The sequence below is a fragment of the Scophthalmus maximus genome, chromosome 5 (genome assembly GCF_022379125.1).
Source record: "Scophthalmus maximus strain ysfricsl-2021 chromosome 5, ASM2237912v1, whole genome shotgun sequence".
Taxonomy (NCBI): Eukaryota; Metazoa; Chordata; class Actinopteri; order Pleuronectiformes; family Scophthalmidae; genus Scophthalmus; species Scophthalmus maximus.
Genome location: NC_061519.1, coordinates 10,380,674 through 10,400,541, shown reverse-complemented (window position 1 = coordinate 10,400,541; position 19,868 = coordinate 10,380,674). Strand labels below are relative to the sequence as shown.

At 44.0% G+C, this 19,868-nt stretch overlaps 2 protein-coding genes across 5 annotated transcripts in view; both read left to right on the top strand.

Annotated features, from left to right (window-relative positions):
- Nucleotides 1-7,549, top strand: part of carmil3 (capping protein regulator and myosin 1 linker 3) — a 76,818-nt gene extending 69,269 nt beyond the window's left edge. For 2 of the 4 annotated variants that reach the window (XM_035635156.2, XM_035635153.2), the window contains 8 exons: nt 40-159; nt 1,033-1,201; nt 2,583-2,952; nt 3,820-3,926; nt 4,010-4,211; nt 4,504-4,575; nt 4,946-5,065; nt 6,780-7,549. In XM_035635156.2, coding sequence (XP_035491049.2) covers nt 40-159; nt 1,033-1,201; nt 2,583-2,952; nt 3,820-3,926; nt 4,010-4,211; nt 4,504-4,575; nt 4,946-5,065; nt 6,780-6,820 — 1,201 coding nt within the window. In that variant the 3' untranslated portion in view covers nt 6,821-7,549. The remainder of the gene's footprint in view (nt 1-39; nt 160-1,032; nt 1,202-2,582; nt 2,953-3,819; nt 3,927-4,009; nt 4,212-4,503; nt 4,576-4,945; nt 5,066-6,779) is intronic. The other 2 variants (XM_035635154.2, XM_035635155.2) reach the window with 2 other exon arrangements.
- Nucleotides 7,550-10,906: 3,357 nt separating this feature from the next.
- On the top strand, nt 10,907-19,052 carry si:ch211-119o8.4 (somatostatin receptor type 5). The gene is made up of 3 exons (XM_035635159.2): nt 10,907-11,817; nt 15,741-16,208; nt 16,631-19,052. The coding sequence occupies exons 2-3, from the start codon at nt 15,802-15,804 to the stop codon at nt 17,331-17,333; spliced, it is 1,110 nt and encodes a 369-aa protein (XP_035491052.1). The 5' UTR covers nt 10,907-11,817; nt 15,741-15,801; the 3' UTR covers nt 17,334-19,052.
- The last annotated feature ends 816 nt before the right edge of the window (nt 19,053-19,868 follow it).

The following is a 19,868-nucleotide window of genomic DNA, read 5'->3' as shown; positions in this document are numbered from 1 at the left end:
TCTCCTCCTGTTTTTCCATCCGCTCTCTCTTCCTTTCAGTCAGTTGTCATCCCTCCATCAGGCTCAGTCGCTGCGGAGAAAGAAGAGACGCAGCGTGTTGTCCATTTTCTCCGGCTTCCGCAAGAACCGCAACTCCACCATCTCCAATCAGGACTCGGAGTGAGTGCACATTGAAATGCACGGACCTAGAGAATGAGACAGCTGTTAAATTTACGCAGTGCCGGGCATTAACCTCACTTTATAGCTTCATAAATATTTTAATGGAGGGAAATATTTTGCGTCTCCAACTGTTTTACTTTGGTTAGAATTTATGGCACTGCATACATTAGAGCTGCTGTTACAACAGGTCCAGAGTTAAGAAAGTAGAAAGCGGTTTTGCAAAAGGCTACAAAAAGGTAAAACTCATTTCAAAAATAAATGGCACAGATAAGTAACGGAGAGGGAAAGCAGAGCTCTTGGCAGGTGCTCTTTGCAAACTCCGCCATTAGTGAGAGCCTGCATTGTGTTTCAGCCGACAGAAGTGGTTACAAATTGAACCCAGAGGAATTGTGGCTAAACCAAAAACCTGGTGATGCAGTCGCCTCCGCTGGTCAACAACCATCGCGGTGGAGCAGGAGGCACACACACCGGCAGAAGCCAAGTTCTAAAATAGTCCACACAGCAGTTGGAGAGAGAAGAATAATAGAGCAGATGATTCATCTGAAGGCCAGCTATAGATAAGAATAGCCTATTTTTTTGTTCAAAGCAGTTCACCGTGTGTTTTCAGTATTTTTCGTTGCTAAGCAATCAAAGAGATTGTTTCCTGCGTCAACTTTACTGCTTCTACAGTAAAGGTGTAGTAAAATCTGGGCCAAAAATGTATACAGTACAGTTACTGCAGGCTTTTCAAACTGATGACAAAGGAAGCCCATGCTTTTATTTCTTAAATTTTTTATTTAAAAAAAAAATAATGTTGATTAACTGCATATTAAAAATACGGGAATGTAAGTTGTCAAAAATAAAAATGTTTGACTCTTTGTCTGTTTGGTCCAGCAGCGCCCCAGAGAACGTCTACTCAATGATTCAGCACCCTAAGGATGCCGGGAGGCCAGAGAGCGCCGTCCCAGGAGCCAACGGGACCATGGCCTCGCCTCGGCCGACGCCGGGCGTACCTGTGCTTGGATTGAGGGCGGCCAGCCCCTCCTGCCTCATCCAAAGACAGGTACAGTGTCCCTGGGCAGTCTCATGCTGTGACCACTGTTTGAACCAGAAAATACCAAATTTGAACTTTGACGACAATTTCAGCAACTGATACTGGATTCTTATTGGCTCCAGGGCTACTGGCTAAAAGTGTGTTTTGCTTCCATAGTGGCGAAATATTATTTGCACACATTGCATTATTCCTCTGTGAAACCACTCTGGCACACCAAACTGTTTAAAGTGAATGCAAACATGTTCTAATACTCTGCTTCTCTAGTCTTTGTCCAATCCGACTCGGGATCCAAATTGTGAGAATCTATCCTCCAATTCCTATAGTCCCGCTTGCATGACCCCCTGCAAAGATGCATGCTGTGTCCACCACCTGCTATTTACAGTTTCAATCCGTTTGTCTGAGGGTATGGAGAGCTATTTTGAGTTTTCCAGTGTTTTTAATTTGAAGGCTCCATATACACAAGAAGATATATATTTGTGGTTTTTAGTACCAAAGACCATCTTGATATAGTTTTACATCTCCTCTCTCACGCTTCTATCTGGAGCTCAAACAATAACAGGTTGTTTTGTGTCGGGCTCTGGGTATGTCCTCTGACTGTTTGTTTACCACTGGTAACAGCTTGTTGCCTACAGTCGGTGCAGAAATGAGCCAAACAGACGGTCAAAAATCTGCTCTCTAATATTACTATCTTTTCGAGTAGGGTGTGAAATGACACGTATTCGCCACGTGTCATCCGATTTTGCAGTGTTTGCGAAGCATTTTCCCGACTTCAAGCTTCGATACTCCACCACCGAATGACTGCTTTTATATTAATACATTTAATACAGAAAAAAAGGTTGGAAGAACTTACTGGGTCGCGCTGGGGGCATCGATGAGAGACTGTTTATGACATCACAAAGTTAGGGATGTATTGATGAGACGTTTTTAAAGTAAAGTTTCTGAATATGGGCTGAGGATCTCTGAGGATCACTTTGATGTCACAGTATTTAGATAGCACATAGACCTGCTCTATGATCAAACTGACATGGAAATCTCACCTTCTGCAATATGGGGCCACACATAGAGAGTCGGAGTCTGTGGATCCTCACTGATCCGTGATGGGCTATGAGGACATCCCTTGCAAAACTGAGGGATAATTTAATTTTGTCATAATTGAATAGTAACTAGAATTATAAATCTTATCGATAGTCTTCACACTCACCAGTGTTACCACCAGACCGGGGAGCTCAGTCATTAAGTAGATCATCAAAAAACAAGACTGGAAGCCTAGAGAGCACTATATATCACATATAAAAATATATGAGGTGTAATATTTCCTTTTTTTTCTTTTTTTTTTAAGGTTTGATTGCAGATTTGATGACACTTTCTTTTTCCGTCCCTCCCTATACAGTCCACAGACCTGGTGAGCATGGTGTACAGCTGCATCGGGGCGGAAATCGACGACTCGGACGGCAGCAGCACCTGTGACATCAGAGCGACAGACCAAGACACTGACAGATCGACCGACAGATCGACCGACAGATCGACCGCCATCTCGGACGCCCCTGCAGACACTCGGACCAACGGCCACGTGGTGTCCTCCATACAACAGACGGAGAGACAGACGGAGACGGGCAGGCAGGAGAGGATCGTGCCCCTGACAGACTCCCGGACCAAGACGGACGAGGACGGACACTACGGGCCGAGGCCAGAGCCGCCGGCACAGAGCACCAAGCCCAGTCTGGCTGTCATGAGGCAGAGGCACCTGCAGGAGAGTTTAGGTACTGCAAGATAAACACTTTGTTTTAAAACTGATGAACAACAATGCTCGTATTGCTCTACATTTAATATAACTTTACCAACCCAAAGGTTCTGGGTAGAAAGTAAGAACGCTATCACAACAAAGCTGAAAACTTTGCTCGACATCATTAGAAGAACGCTTTTATATCTGAAGGTCTTTCGAAGTGAGTTTAATGAGAGATGAAGTACACGAGTGGGCAGTGGTTTGATTTGGCTCTGTCCCAAAGGTACAGTACGCTGCTCCGAACTACAGGGAGAGAGAGGGGGGAATTGTTAAGAGCTATTGTGAGTTTCAAGTCTAGACTTTGTAACAAGCTAAACCTCCTCAGTAGCTCACAGATCTGTTGTCTGGCTCAAAGGGTATTAAAAGATCAGGCCAGAAGTGGTCGTGTCATAAAATCAATGCAGGGATCTGCAACTTAACATTAAAAAATGGAGAAAGAATATACACTGTGATTGAAAAGCATGCTGCTGTTTTCTTTTTTAGAAAAGAAGAAAAATATATGGATTTTGACTCTGTAATTGGAGACGAGACAATCCATCAGCATATGAATTGATATCTCATATATTTTCTCCAGTCTAATGAAGCCTTGGGAAACACTGAGCACAAAATGTAAGAGCAACCCAGTCTGTATTGTTTTTTGAGGGGGCGTTTTACATTACCCTTTTTTGCATTTTCAACAGTTGTTTGTAAAACATTTCAAGGCTTACATTTCCAATGAGAGACTGCACTTGAAATATTTGCTCTTGTCAGTCAGGTTTTTCTATTTCTTCTTGTAAAGATTTAAAAGAAAAAGCTTTGGTAGATAATTGTAAAGACTGTGTTGTCTGTGTTTTTGTCTCACCAGAAGAGGCAGGAAGGCTGGAAAGAGAAGAGGACCAGGGTGAAAGAAGCCGAGAAGAGAGGCAGAGAGCGAGAGGACTAGAGGGACAGCGTCCGCTTATTCCTAATAAAGTGTGTATTCAGTATGTTTAACAAGAAGAGCAACTTTCATGCAGCAGACTCTCACTAAATGCTTCTGTATTACCCACTTTCAGTCCAGTTTTGACCTCTCGAAAGACAAGACCTCTCTGGAAAACACCAAGGCCCTTCCCAAAACCTCGCCCGTCGGTGAAGGAGAAGAACCCGACTGTGACCAGAGGAGTTTGTCAAGTCAGGACGAGGGGATCACCGGGAGAAAGAGCCCGCTGGCGTCCGCCAAGCCTGGGATGGAGGCAACAGATCCTGCCATCAGTCAAGGTACAGCGCAGCAGAGGACAGTGACGGCAAATGTTGACGTGGTAGAAGTCAAAATAAATCATTGAAGTTAAATCAAACTTGAAGTTTCGTATTCTACACATGGCTCTTTGTATTTTGTGTAGAGTCATGGTAGCTGTTAATTCTAATTTCCAAGTTCTAGAAGTTTGGATAAACTGTCATTCTTCACTGAAATAAATGTGCATTTGATGATGCCAGTAAGGCAATATGGAGACATGTGGATGGTGTGTGATGATGATAGTAGGATGATGACTGTGATCGATCTACCAATTAGATGAGGAAGAAGGGCGTAATGGGTTCCCAGCAACATCACATCACACCAGGAAGTCCAACTCATTTGACATAGGTACTGTTTCACTGACACTGTTATTGCACCCTGCTGTTGTGTATACACACACACATATATATATACATACATGTGTGTATGTGTGTATAATTTTCACAGAATGCATGGTGTTTAGTTACATACATGGATGTGTGAGACGAACGCACATCCCGCTGTTTCGATCATAATTCATAACAATGGCGCAAGGCCTTTGTTATTTTTTATCAATTGAAAGCAGCCAGGTCTCTTATTTGATGTGCTTCCCTAGCCTGTAGAACTCGCTGGCTGTGCACCATGTTAAAGCTTTATCCTGCAACCCCCTTTTATGTTCCTGCACCCCACTGTGTGTGTGTGTGTGTGTTTGTGCGTATCTCCTGCCATTTTCCCTCAGGCGTGGAACGGGACAGTCCCTACGATCTGGAGAGGTCTTCCGATCGCAGATTCCCAGTGAAAAAGCCCTGTTTGCCCCAGTACAGAAACAGATCTCTGGACTATCCTGCCGATCCCAGGTGTATGTATCCGTTTCCCTTCCCGCAAATATGTGTGGTGCGCCGGCCGCGAAGCAGGAAGAGTTTGCACAATCTCAAAAAAACTGTAGTACACGCAGTCCAAAAATCATTCTGAAAGATGTTTTTTCATCTGCTGTAGTGCAATATTTATAAAGTAAATTAGATTCAAGCAAAACAAAAAAAAAAGATTGCAAATACTCCACGTGTGTAAACTTTTTCATAGCACTGAACATCACATGGATGAGTTACACCCTGTATATTGAACGCACGCTTGCTCGGGTATTCGATAAATGGCTGACCAACGAAAGTTCATAAGCTTCATTTAAAGACGTGATTTGGCTGTTGTCCAGATACTTGTCATTGCAGCTGGCAATGGTCACGGTCTGACACGGTCTGGATGCGCGTGCCATTAAAACGAGAACTTCATCATTTGTGAAATTGGGACCTTTTATCACTTCTACTTTAATTGGAGCTGAATCCTTTTTGATTTTGTGTCCCATCATTGGGGTAATTGGCAGCCATGTTCAGCTTATTCAATATCACTTTCCACACTGAGCAGTTTGGCACTGAAAATAGAAACCTGAGGCAGTGGAATTTGGGGGGGGGGGACACACACTAATGACATGGCAAAACCGATGCCAATTACCCCCGTGATGCAGAACTATACATCAAAAATCTGCTGCAGGGCCCTCAATTACCATCAGTGTGAGAATGATAAAAGGGCACGAATGGTGGCTGAGAAGCAGGTTATACAAAGTGTGCTTCTCTGGGTCTCGTCTGTTTAATTCCAAGTTGGCCGAAACATCCAGCAGATACTTCATGTTCCGGCCAATCGGCACATTTTTACATTTCCGTTTCCAATATACATTGAAATCTGAATATTGTTTGATGGATGATGATACAGTTCTTTGGCAATCTATGTCTGCATCATGCGGCCACTTGGGGGCAGCGGAGCAATCTTAAAACACAACATGTGGCATTTTATCACCTGGTTCAAGTATGGGCGGATGTGTTAGCAGACGGTTTACACAGCCAGAACACAGAGCAGCGTTAGTATTCATTTAAATTAGCCTTTCATGCCACCTGATCAATGCGAGTCCAATTAGTTATTCTCCTTTCATTGCAGGTAAACGTGCCACTCTGCTCGTCATCATCTAGCTGCTAACTTTGCCTGAAGTTTGGTACTGGGCAGGATGTTTAGTGCAGGTTTATCAAAGCTTATTTCTGTGTTTCCAGAAAATGTTGACGAGAGCGCGTTTCAATGGTTGTTGACCAGGAATCCAAAACACTGATTCAAAAGGGCCTTAAAGCTGCACAGAGCTAAGAACAACTCCATCATTTGAATGTTGTCTGTTGTTTAGCATTACAGGAAATACATTTTATCCTTTGACCCCAAATATTGATTATTGCAGCTTTACAACTATATGACCTATTATGTTGGCCAACAGTCTTTACACATCCAGTAGATTTACAGGAACTCTGATATTTAGTTGGAGGTTTGCTTCTGATCAACCAATGAATCCAATGTTAACTTACCAAAATCTTCTAAATCCCCCCTGTGTTCACCAGCTAGTCACTGTGTCTGTGACAACTATTGACATAGCGTGCCAACCTTCTCATATGTGAGAGGGAGGGACGGCTCCAGGTGAGAGTTGTCTGTGGGGTCTGTCTCTTCCGTCACACGATGATGCAGCGCTATTCCTTCTGCTTCTTTAGGTTATGACAGTCCCCAGCTCGGTAACCGAGATGTGTTATGACACCACCGGTGGACCAGGAGAGGCCTGCTGGGAAGAGAAGACTGGAACACGGAGGACAGGAAAGAGACAAGCTTTTAAAACTGTGTCGACTCAACTGATGCAGCTTTTTGTTTCTTCTTCTTCTTTTTAATCCATGTAAACATTTGTTGCTGAAAATGCATGTACTGTATGCTTTATGTTTTAAACTGGTTGCACTTGCTCTTGTTTTTCTCAGGCACAACGGACGCTCTGACCTGCAGTATATGAAGTACTTTTCATTCAAACACACAGTATTTGTGTCTCTCCAGTATGCTCAATAATTGTTGTTTTATGCATCTGTGAAAAAAGCATTTAATATTGATAATGCTCTGTCCTCTCACCCCCTCCCTGTCCCCCTACTGACAATCTGTGACTACTGAAAGTGAGATTGTACTTTATTTACTAAAAAATGAAGGTGTAAATACTGAATATAAGACTGCACTAGCCATTGTGGTGATTCTGCCAGTTAACAATAATGTTTTTATTTGTGATAACATATCATTTGATAAATGTGTTTGTGGGTATGCTTCTGCTGTGTGCTGACGTTGACGATTGAGAACCGTGTTGTCTTGCTCTCCCATCTCTTCTAGAGTATTTAAGTCGGTGGATCACCAACAGTTTTAATCTGATTTTGCAGGCGCGAAAATTAGTATATTTTCTAAAAAATGCTTCTATGAATCAGAATAAATAAAATTGACTTTACACAAGGAATTAGATGATTTGAGTTATTCTTGATGCATTTCAACTAAACACCCTCATTGTCATTGTGCAAGTTTGACACTCTGGGTATGAGATGAGAAGATGTGTGCATCAAGTGTGGTGCTGCCCCGGGACGGAGCTTTAGTTAATGCTTATTTTCCAATTTCCATATCCCTAGCACAGCCAGCATATAAATCCTGTCTATGTCCAGATTAAACTACTATGTGTTAACTAGTGAGGTTCAGCGAGCAGGCAAGATTAGTGGGGGGGTTTTAATTTTGTTTTTTATTTTTAGACTTGCATTTGTTTTCCCCCCCACTGCATTGCCGAGCTAATCTTCGCCCCCGGCTCCGGAAAAGTTCCTTAACACAAAAAAGACTTCTTTTCTTTTTCTTTTTTTTTTATCTGTGTGTCACAATGTTAGTGGAGGATCAAATCCAAATAATTTTTTAGAAGGCAAGAAACAAAAAAAGGCAAAATTACATAAATACTTGTAAGAAAGAATATAAAACATGGATAGCTGCTTGTCAAAAATGATAAAGTACATTCATAGCCAGGATACCTAATAGTTTCTTAAAGGCACTGAATAGCGGCACAGATGGTGACTCATTTTTACAGTACTGTTTCGTGGTGATGCGTTGACTCCAGATGAACTTTCTAAACAAGCGTCGCTGCCACTCAGCAGCAGATGGCAGCAGAGACTGAGCCCAAGTCGCTGCCAGGTCATGATGCACTGTCGTCGACCATGATCATGGATCTTGGCAGCAGCCACTGTCGCCGCATTAATGAAGGCACACTGCACGTAATGATACAGGCTGTCCTGATGACGTTTTTTTCTTTTCTTCTTATAGATGGGATCTTTCCAGAGGGGCCTTGCTAATGGGTGCAATCAGCATTTCAATTGGCAGTATGACCATGCTCATCAATTACTTTCTCTGGTATGTAAACTGCAGATTAGACCTATGCAGTCACACTCCACATTGAACATTGCATGCTGTCTCAGCCACACAGGTGAGATCAGGCCTCGCGACGGTTCATCAGCTTTTCCCAACAAGGACGAGCCTGTTTGTCTCAGTGACAATGAGGAGCTTTTAATTCCCTCCATCCAGTCACCTGATCCCCCCCCCCGCACCCACCCACCCTCGCCAGCACGGATCACAGAGGTGTCGCATTCGTATTCACTGGGTCACCGGATAAGCTTGATTAATTTTCACTATGTCTTTCCACACACACACACACACACACACACACACACACACACACACAGAGAGAGTCCCCCATACCATATGCTCAGCTCGGTTTTTCAATTCAGTAAACAGTTCACACATGGATACACACACACACACACACGATGTTCCTCACGATGTGTGTGTGTGTGTGTGTGTGTGTGTGTGTGTGTGTGTGTGTGTGTGTGTGTGTGTGTGTGTGTGTGTGTGTGTGTGTGTGTGTGTGTGTGTGTGTGTGTGTGTGTGTGTGTGTGTGTGTGTGTGTGTGTGTGTGTGTGTGTGTGTGTGTGTGAGAGAGAGAGAGAGTCGCATGTGCTCAGCACCAGCGCAGGGCTCAGCAGCGAGCCACTCACCTCGCTGTGTCAACAGTGGAAACGCCGGTGATGAGTTGATTGTGAGCCCGTGGGCTCCACCATGCACCCACTGAGCAGCACAGAGACAGGTGACAAGGCCCAACACAAGGAGGGTTTCACCTGTTTGTGTGTCGTTAAGAAACGCTTTCTTGAGGCCTCTGTGTTATACCACCACATATTCAAGGATTTCAGATCAGGGTCATCTCAGCAAGTTGTAGTTTAACTGCATGTGTACACGTTGCCTCAATGTGAAGGCCCCCTCGAGCAGTGGTGTGCAGATCGGTACGCAAATATTGATACTTCATATCCCAAATGTGTCCATTCTAGGATTTATTTTCATATGAAAAGATCGATGTACACTAATTTGGGGATGTACACTAATTTGGGGATAAATGTGTATTTTTTCGTTGCAGTAGAAAGTCTCTTCAGTTCTGAAAACAGCAAAGTGATATTGAATTAAGGTCTGAAGAGTCTGATTAACGTGTTTTTTTTAAACAAACAATGTGATCATTTCTTTTTAGAAGGTCAAAGGAAGAATTCAGCGGAGCCCGATTCAGATGCTGAAGTGTCATTTAACATGTTACCTTGTCTGAAGGACATCTTTCTATCCACTTGTTAAAATTCTGTGCCTATTCCAAAGGTGCAAGATACAGTTTGACTATATTTGTTTGGTTTTTTTGCATCTGATAATTCTTACTGTCTAAAGAATAAGACAGAGTGGTCTATGTGTAAATGTCATTAGGTAGCTATAATTTGAAATAGCCTACCCCCCCCCCCCCCCCCCCCCCCCCCCCATTAATTTGGCCATTATTTGATTTTGTCCACAAACCAAAGATATTTAGTTTAGTGTCATAGAGGAGCAAAGAAACCAGAAAATATTGACATTTAAAAAGCTGAAATCAGAGCACGACATGACTGCACCAAGTTAAACAGCATCTAGATTTAAACCTCAAAATACAGTGGATCTGCTTCTTTCTTTTTCTTTTTTTTTACGACTGGGGGCTTCAAGTGGAGCAATAAACCTGTAAACTTTACTGCCTCTGCTTCCTTTCCATATATCTCAGGTTTACACCACTATCCCACCCTCCAAAAGAATGAACATGACGCAACAAAGTGCCACGCACTTGCCGGATTCCTCCGTCTCCATCCTGAAATCTGCACGACTCAGTCAAACCCCCCACCCACCCACCGAAGCAGCTGTCACTGTGTTTTTCCTCTCAGGTTCCTAAAAGGCCGTTCACTTTGCCCGCATCTTTACCAGCGGAGGAGGCGCGTTTGACACTTTCCACACACAGGCCTCAGTGGAAGCAAGTGAGTCAGCCTTCCTCGTCCCTGCATCTGCCTTTCTCTATCACCCTTTCGCGCCGTCTGCTCTCTCTCTCTCCGTCCTCTATACCTGTTTGTTTTCAACAAGTGAATCTCACAATATCTCCCTCCAGCATTCAATGCAGATTACAGTTGTGTGCATGTCTATGTGTGCTTGCCCTTGTGTGGGTGTTAAAGTGTGTGTGTGTGTGTGTGTGTGTGTGTGTGTGTGTGTGTGTGTGTGTGTGTGTGTGTGTGTGTGTGTGTGTGTGTGTGTGTGTGTGTGTGTGTGTGTGTGTGTGTGTGTGTGTGTGTGTGTGTGTGTGTGTGTGTGTGTGTGCTCATGTTGAGGAAACTTGAAAAGAAAATTGTGAGGTCAAAGTCGCAGGAGCAGAGTTAGATTTAGTGGGAGTGAAATATTTTGTATCTAGAGGGAGGGTTAGGGGGTTAGGGTTAGGGACGCTGACTGAGGCAACCAAGTCATAGAGGTGACTTTTCAGACTCAAAGTAGCGATCATCATGAATATTATCTCAATATCTATATATTGTTGTTGGTGTGGGATTTTTGACCACCGGGGGGCGCTATGGTTCAGTTCTCTATGTGAGAGGGTCCCTGTTATGTTATTTTTGTGTCGTGCACGCGCTTGAGCACGCACGTGCACGCAGGTGGTGTGACATTTCAGCCTCCTTCACGCTATTCTGCTGACCTTCGGGTGGTGCCAATTCACCAAGGTGCGTATAGCCACGAGCCAGCAAAAGAAGGGACCGACATAGCCGCTTGCTTGCAAACATGGATACAACTGACTTTTGAGCCACTACGTTCACCAATCTGGCTGGTCACTCCACCAGAGAGGTAGGGTACGGTGGGTTTGCAGAGGATTTTTTGCTGAGAAAAATGCTATATAAGAGGGGCACTGATGTGAGCTGATGAGGCCTGGCTCACAGTCGGCGATCCGTTGCACCTCAAAGGTGTCGCTCTGGGCAAGGCCAATCACGTTCTCTCCCAACACACCTTGAAAACCATTTCTGTAGATCAGGCAAAAGCAGGTTATTGTCTAAAATGTAATTGTGGGCTGTAGTATAAAGAATTAAGTAAAAATATGATGACGTTCACGCTCAAAGAACACAAAGTATGTGCCCATTACTTGTGGCCACATAGTGGGAATAGTCGTGACTGAATTTTGACATCGTGTCAGTCAGCCAAGGTGCGTGTGCGTGTGCGTGTGCGTGTGTGTGTGTGTGTGTGTGTGTGTGTGTCCAAAGCATGTGAAGTGAGGAGCAGGAGGGGTATCAAGGGAGGACCGCAGGTGTGCGACCTCTCTCTCCTCTTCAGACAGCACATCAGCTGATGGTGAGCGAGCGGAGGGCTATTCCCCGGAGCATGTCACTCGTCACAGTAAGTGAGGCACATACACCCCTCTTCATATTCCCTGATGACTGCCCCGCTTTCCGAACCCCACCTTCATTTGTTTTTCATTTGTACCTCCAGTCCGCACCTGGGTCAAAATTTTACAGCAAAAAAACAACAACCTTGGCATCTGTTTTATCCTACTTGAGAGAGGACTTCATTGTTTTACTCCGTTTGGACGTTTTCAGTGGATTCCCTTGTGACCCTGCGATGGAACAATTGTGAAGGACGTCTTTGTGTCGAAGTTATTCATATTCATATTTGTCTTGTTATATAATATGACTGACGTGGGTATTCGCCTGATAAAATACTTAGGGCAAACTGTAAACATTGCCATAACGCCCAAGGGAGCTCAGATTTCACTCTTCAACATTTCTGTCCAGAGCCTTGCCAAATATTGCATTATGTAGTGTAGTCGAGCAACCTATTCAGCTTTTTAAAATAACAATTAAAAAGAAATTGTCAAATTAAATGAAGACTAACCTCCATCTCGGGGACCAAACTATTTTGACCCGATGGTGGCGCTACGTGGAAGGTTACGCTATCACCAAACGACATGTGGCTTTTACGGCTGTAGCAGATTTCACGGCAATATATCCAGGTACTTTACTACAAAAAACACAATGTCAATCTCACGGTTGTGATAGAAGCAAAAACCAACAATCTCCAAAGACATTGTCACCCTCCAGGAAGAATGTGTGTACAAAATTCAGTGTGACTACATCATACACAGCATATTTCTGTCTGGACCAAATATTTGCAGCCCTGGAGTCGTACCAGATGGATACCATTCTTCTAATAAATTCATACAGTCATTTGGCATTTTAACGATGACGGTGGTGAGCACTGGATAACATGTTATCACAAAGAAAATGTAGGACCTGGTGACTGTAAAGCTCCAAGCATATGACTCGCATCACGACCATCAAACCCTGAAATGGCCTCTAGCATGCGTTATGGATCTGTTTGCTTTATTCATGCTTTTTCCCTTTAATTTGTCATACAGCTGTATTTCCAGATTAAATTGCCTGGTAAATAAGTCTGTTTTTTTTATTTATTTCCTTCCGCTTTCTGTTTTCCCTCTGTAAACTACATCCCGGATTGATTTTCATGCCACGGATAAATCCTCACTGTGGCTCAGGGGTGGAAATGGTTGGACTGAAAACAGCCCAGAGCCAGTCGCAACTTCTGAATCAGTAAATCAGTTCAGCAGGAGGTCAAATGTATCTCGAATCAAACGCAGTTAGTTTAGCCTCGTGCCGCTCATGTCATATCCCTGCACCTCCCATCCCCATCTGCGTTCGTGGCTGCCTCTCCTCGTCTGTCATGACTTTTCTCTTCCACTACTTCTGCTCACAACCTCTCATCCGTCTGCTGTTGTACAAAGAAAAAATAATATGAAGCGCTGTTGTTAGCATATTATTCAGTGTTTTAATGTGTCAAGTACAATGTAATAATATTGGAAGCAGGCTATAGGCTTATTTGTTATTTCCCCTTTGATAAAATGTTTTCCCCTCTTATCACATTCATATAACTCCTTTGTTACCATTATTATTTTGATTTGGAAAAAAAACAAAAACACACCAAGCAAGCTTCCTTGCTGACCTGAGATTCTGCATGAAAAGAGACAGATGGACGAACAAATGTTTGTTCATTTGTTCGTCCATCTGTCCCTCGCGCACACACACAATAGTGCGGATGGAGCTGATCAGATTTTGACAGAAGCGGGAGTGATGATGATTTATTTCTACCAAGTACTGTAGTTTATTGGTTGTGACCATTCTTCCACTGGATCCAGATCGCCTTCCTAAAGAGATTCACATGGAAAACGATGCATTGACATAATATAGTACAATTTTTATCTCATTGACATGTGCCAGAGGTGGAAATTGGTGACTTTTACTGTTAATGTTAATGTTAACGTGTAATTGCTTCCTTTAGACAATGAGATTGAGTAACTATCACTCACGATCACTATCCATCTCATGTGTCTGTATACGAGCTGGGGTCAGGGTTCTGTTAGCCGAGCTTTGCATAAATATTGAAAGCCTGTGATAAGCTCATTAAATAATATATGTGCTTAATCCGTCAATAATGATATGCGTTTTTTTATACAAATAACATTTTCATTTACGAGTCCTGGAATATTTGTTGATAAAAAAGTTTATGATATTTTGCCATACTGTATATAGGTAAAAATAGAGACGCTGTTAGATTGGTAAACAAGCAATTCATTTATTCCAATTCCAATTAATTCCTAATGCTAAGCCAGTATAATTTTCCAAGTGAGCATTGAATGCAACATCTATGAAGAATTAACTTTCGAATATAAAATTAGTGAGGAATGAACATTGACTGTTGGTTTGAATCGAGGAGAACTAACCACTGACTGGCTAACAGTCACAGAACATTCTCAAAATAAGATAATTTTTTACATGAAATTATATTGAAGGAAGTGACGGACACATGAAAGACAGACCTGACCAAGAAAAGTCATCCCCAGACCCACAAAGTGTTATTTCTACATGTATCTTCATGTACGTGACACACTGTGATAATTGGTGATCTTTAGAGGCGTCTGCCTGCTTATTGTCTTTGTGCTAAGCAACGCGAACTCCACCTGCATTATTAATGCAGACGCACCCAGTTTAATTTCAATTTTCTCACCTCTCTCTTGGAAGACAACATAATTATCATTTTGCCCAAAGTGCTAAATGCTTCCTTATAATGATGTGCAGTAGCTCTAATTTCACTGTGACACACTCACTGTATATTCAGCCACAGTCTTACAGACTCCTATAATAATTCACGGGGTTTAACTCAATGTGGCAAAGTAAATAAAAAAAGGATCACGTCGGTGGGTCTAGACAATATAAATGCCTGCGTGTCTCGGCAGACAACTCCCCGGGTGTTGTGTAGAGCTTTTATTTTAATCCGTCATCAAAGGGGTTGAGGTTTTTTTGTTTTCTCCAGGATGTTCCAAGTGGGATGCGAGAGACGTAGATTGTGATCCATGAAGCCAACACAAGTTCAGTGCTACCTTCTTGTATGCATTTGGGGTTGAAGGAGGAAGGCAGGTGTCGGACATTGGAATAAAATCAATAATGCAGAGAATCCTCCAAAAATGTCAGTGTGTGTAGGGAGCCGTGTCGTCTCTTTAACAGCAAATAAGTGGCCTGTTTTCTTATGGCGATAAGTGGCTTGTCAACCCTCTGGTCAGCTGCCTGCTTTTTGGCCAAAGGCCGCACTTTTATACTCTCTGTGTGTGTTGTTCGTCCTTCGGGGGGGGGGGGGCAAACACGCTCCCTCGCCGACTGTGTGACACGTCTGTCTGCTCGCCAAGGCAAGTTGTCCCGTGTGTGTGTGGTGATGCGGTCGAATTGCTGTTGTCACCGATGGTTGGTGTCTCAGGTCTCCTGTGAGAGAAGGGGGGGGGTGTTGGTGGACCGTCTCATCCAAATCATCCGGCTTGTCAGTCACAGATCCTGGTGAGCTCCGGAGTGCAGGTTGATCCAGGAGCCACTGAGTGGCAGCTTTTATAAAACATGAATAATACATAGGAGATGACTATTAAAATTTTCTAAATGCTCATTAGTCCCTGTTTCTCTCTATAGTAATGATTTTCCCCCCACTGTGCTCGTACAGCTGTTGGGGATTCTCTTTACCTCTAAATATCCTTTTCCTTTTATTCCTTCGCTTTTTTCCTTCATCTCTCCGCTGCTACTGTGTCATCTCATTTGTAATTCCTCTGTCTCTATTGAATTCTCTCCTCTCGACCCATGTGTGACCTCTCGAGCATTAATCCCCCTAATCTGAGTTTTCCTCTTCATCCACAGTCCCCTTTTTTCTTCTTTTTTTTTTTTTGAAATCCTCATGCATAAATCTTGCCTCTGTTTCTTCCATCCTCTCAGCTGTCCACAAAGTTGTCCGTCCTTCATGTGCCATCACAACTGCTAAAGCCTCCTCAACGCCATGCCAGCCATAGTCAACCTCCTCTTCAACGTCGTCTCCACCAACACCACCATCTCCTTCGCCGTGGTGCTTCCCATGGTCAGCCTCGTCTCCCTCCTGGTGGGGGTCGGGGGTCACCTGCTGCTGTGGCTGGTGCTGGTGAGGAACCCCCGCAGTCGCGCCAAGCCCAGCTCCGTCCTGCTCCTCAACCTCAGCCTGGCGGACCTGGGCGCCCTGCTGACCCTGCCCTGTGTGCTGCTGAGCGCTAGTTTCCAGAACTGGCAGCTTGGAGGCGGGGCCTGCGTCTTCCTGGGGTTCATGACCTCGGTGACTGTGGGAGTGGAAATCTTCAGCCTGGCTCTGTTGTCGGTGCTGCGGTATCGTATAGTTGCACCGCGGACGAGGCCGCCTGCCAGCCTGACACAAGTGTGAGTATTACTAGGAGAGGTGGGTTTGTGAAAGTCTGAGAGGATGAAACTCCAGAGCCTGAGATTTTTTTGATCATCTTTTGTTTTGTTTTGTTTTTTCTATTCTGCAACTTTTAACTGTTGGGTTCACTCTCACTGCTCTCAGCTGGGTTATTTGCCACCGCAGCAGTTAGCTGTTATGGTAAAGTGGACAACATTTATATAGCATTTTTCTAGTCATGTTGACCACTCAAAAGCGCTTTACAGGACATGACCCATTCATACGTCCACACACATTCACACAGCGCTGCTGTTTACTGCGCTTTTCCTGTCACATTTATACACATTCATAAACACTGCCGTTAGAAATCCCATCAAATCCAACCGTGGCGTATGGATTCTTCGTTATTTTCAGATGCATACTCTGTCTTTCTCTCCCGTAGGTTATGCACTGTGGTAGCCATTTGGCTGGTCTCAATAACCATGGCTTTGCCCAAGGTCACCTACATCGACTTTAACGGCGGTTGCACGTGGTCGGTGGGTCGAGACGAGTGGCTGTTCTTCCTTGTCCCCGCCTTCCTGGTTTATTACGTTGCCCCCCTCCTCTGTATCGCCGTCAACTGTGGCCTCATCATCTCCCACCTCCATGGCTGCCGGGGGACCCTGGCCGCAGACCGACGCAACAAGAAAGCCACGGCCCTGCTGATCGGCTCCACGCTTGTCTTCGCAGTCAGCTGGCTGCCTTATTATGCGCTTGAATTCGTGAATGTCATGTCTCCCCACGTGAGCTCGGCGGCCTCTCCCACTAACGTGTTTGTGCCGAAGCCTTCTTCAACTCTGTCTCCATCGCGAGGGCCAGGTGAGGAATCGGGGACGAGGGTCTCCCTGCTGTGGGAGGTGTCGTCCCTGACGGCCATACTGCTGGTGTGTATGGCACCATGCTGGAACCCTCCACTGTACTTCTTGTTGTCACGTCCAGCTATGCGTCAGCTCCGAGCTCTACTGCCTTCATTCTTCAATCGCCTGAGAGAAAAACCCGTGCAGGCCTGGCGCATTGCTCCCGCTCCTCCATCGTGCCTGCCACACCCTCAGCCTCCTGCACGCTGTCTTACTCACCAGACGCTGACACACAGACTGACTCAGTAATGTTTGTACACACACACACACACACACACACGCTCGCTTAGATATCCCCATGCCATACTATTCATGAGTGCCATCCCAACAAACTGTATCTATGATATGCATGAGTCACAACATGCTTTGTAAACACATCCCATTGGTCATAGCCACATCTTCTTTGCTTTTGTAACGTAACAGTAATAAAAAAAAAAAGGCTCTCGGCAACCGTGTGTGAAGCTCTCACACAGACGACAGTGTATCATAAACAGAATGCATTATGTGCCATAAAAAGCACAGGGTTTATATTCCCCATCACAATGCCAGAGTCACTCAGCAACTCACCGTTGTGGGCAGTGGGAGGCTCGCAGAAGGAGCAGAATTGCCACTTTTGAAATGATTTTTATAGCCAAGTTTTCTCTTTATTTCGAGGCGCACGTCATCATTTAAAAATCCAGGTCACTGAACTCACGGAGACGTCTCTAGTGCTCCCACATGGGACCTGAACCTGCTTGTTACCAGTCGTAACAGCCTTTTCCCGGGGACGGAAGGATGTCCGCTGAGAACCACGTTGACTGACATTACCCACCCGAGCAAACGTAAACCAAATCCCCCCACGGAGCTTTCAAACCACCATCCCCGGATGGCGACAAAGAGCGCATGACAAGTCTGACAGAGCACGTGCACAGTATAAAGGAGTGTCGCCCTGCTTTGATAAACCTCCAAAGAACATCATTGCATTGCATCTCGTCGAACACAGCAACCAATACAACCCTGTAACCCCAATACTGTGCCATCTGACGGAGCAAGAACACAGGGGACTCAAGGCCCGCCTCGCTGTAAAGCTCCCTGTAAATCTCTAGGCGGCAACAGTATCTATATTCTATGTCATCTCAACAACTTTGAGAAAAGACGGCTGTCCTGTCTCGTTAGAAGCATCAATACGATTTGACTCGTTATGTTCTGAGATTGAATGCTGGGAGACGCTTATTAAATAGTGATTTGGCTCGAAGAATCACATCAGAGGATGGCCGCGTTGGGAAAATTACTTCTCAAGTGAAGCCCGTCTACACTCAAAGTGGTTTAGTATCACATTGTAAAGGGCATGTCGTGTACTCGCTGTGGTCAGCAGCTCAGTTTGACAAATTGGCCCAGAGCGAGTAATTGGATTTTTTTTTTTGTAGTCTGGCTTTTCATACGGAGGAGAGGCAATTTAAATTTATTGGAAAATTGGAATCACTTGCGCTGCCCATTGATATTACATCATGGGTTTGTTTTGCAGCTATGATTGGAGATTTTGCAAAGTTTTAATGTGAAACACACACAAACGGACATCTACACCTGAAACACCTAAACAAACACAATAATCACTGTGCAATAGGAAACATACTTTTATATGCCACTCAATTTTTCTATAGAAGTATATCATTTCAAACAACAAGAAATATATATGTGTATATGTATATGATGTATCATAATACATACCATAAAGGTGTATGGCTTATCGCATGTGTGTACCGTTCACGTTGTATACTGTGAACTCGAGACGAGTGTAAGGATAATTATAAATATTTGTGAGCCTTTTTTTACAAACACTTAGACAGTATTTAAACTTTGGCCAGTGAAATTAAATGGTGAATTTATACAATTTGGATTTGGTGTGGCTCAACCACATATATATCACACACATATTTTTAAATGTATTGAAAAAAGCACTTGAAGCTGTTTTTTGCCTGTTTGATAAAAGTTTATGTACTCTCATGATTCTTGCACTTTGGAGTAATATCTTCATGGTTGGATGCACTCATTGTAAGTCACACACAAAAGAACAAGAAAAAGATAGATACATGTAATCAACAGACTGCATTTTCCTTTGACAAAGACGGTATATGCTCTTTTTAGGTATCCATCCAATCTCAGCTGACATTGGGCACGAGGCAGGGTACACCTTGGACTGGCCAGCCCATCACAGGGCCAAACTACAGAGACAAACAACCTGCAATGATTTGGTGGAGAGGGTAAAATAATCATCTTAAAAAGACAATAAAGGAATCAGAAGCATGGTCATTATAAAAATATTAATTGTACTTTAAGTAACAGTTGGCCAAAACTGCGAGCATAATGATTTTTCACACGCTATTCATCGCTCACGTCACATTACATTTCATTGGATGGGTAAAAGGTAGTTCAATTCCGGGTGTGTCATTATCTGCTGCAGATCTGCGGATGGCAGGCGTGTGACACCGATCACTATATAAAGTAAATCCCGGACCTTGCGGGTGTCATCTCATCGGGAGCCGTAAAGCCTTTAGTTACCTCTTGACCGCCTGATATCTCCCAGACTGCACCACTGCACATTCTAATGGCGGTGAGCACTTATCTCCGTCATCTGTCTGCGCAGTGATCCTCTCACAGAGTGCAAAGGCACTGGCAGGCTCTGATGTCCTGATGAGACTTAATTACGTCTACAGATTAGTGAAAGCTTATAATATAAGTCACGCTCAGCGGGCCCGTTGAGAGGATCGCTCCCATCTCCATTCAGCGTGTCTACCCAAGCCCTGG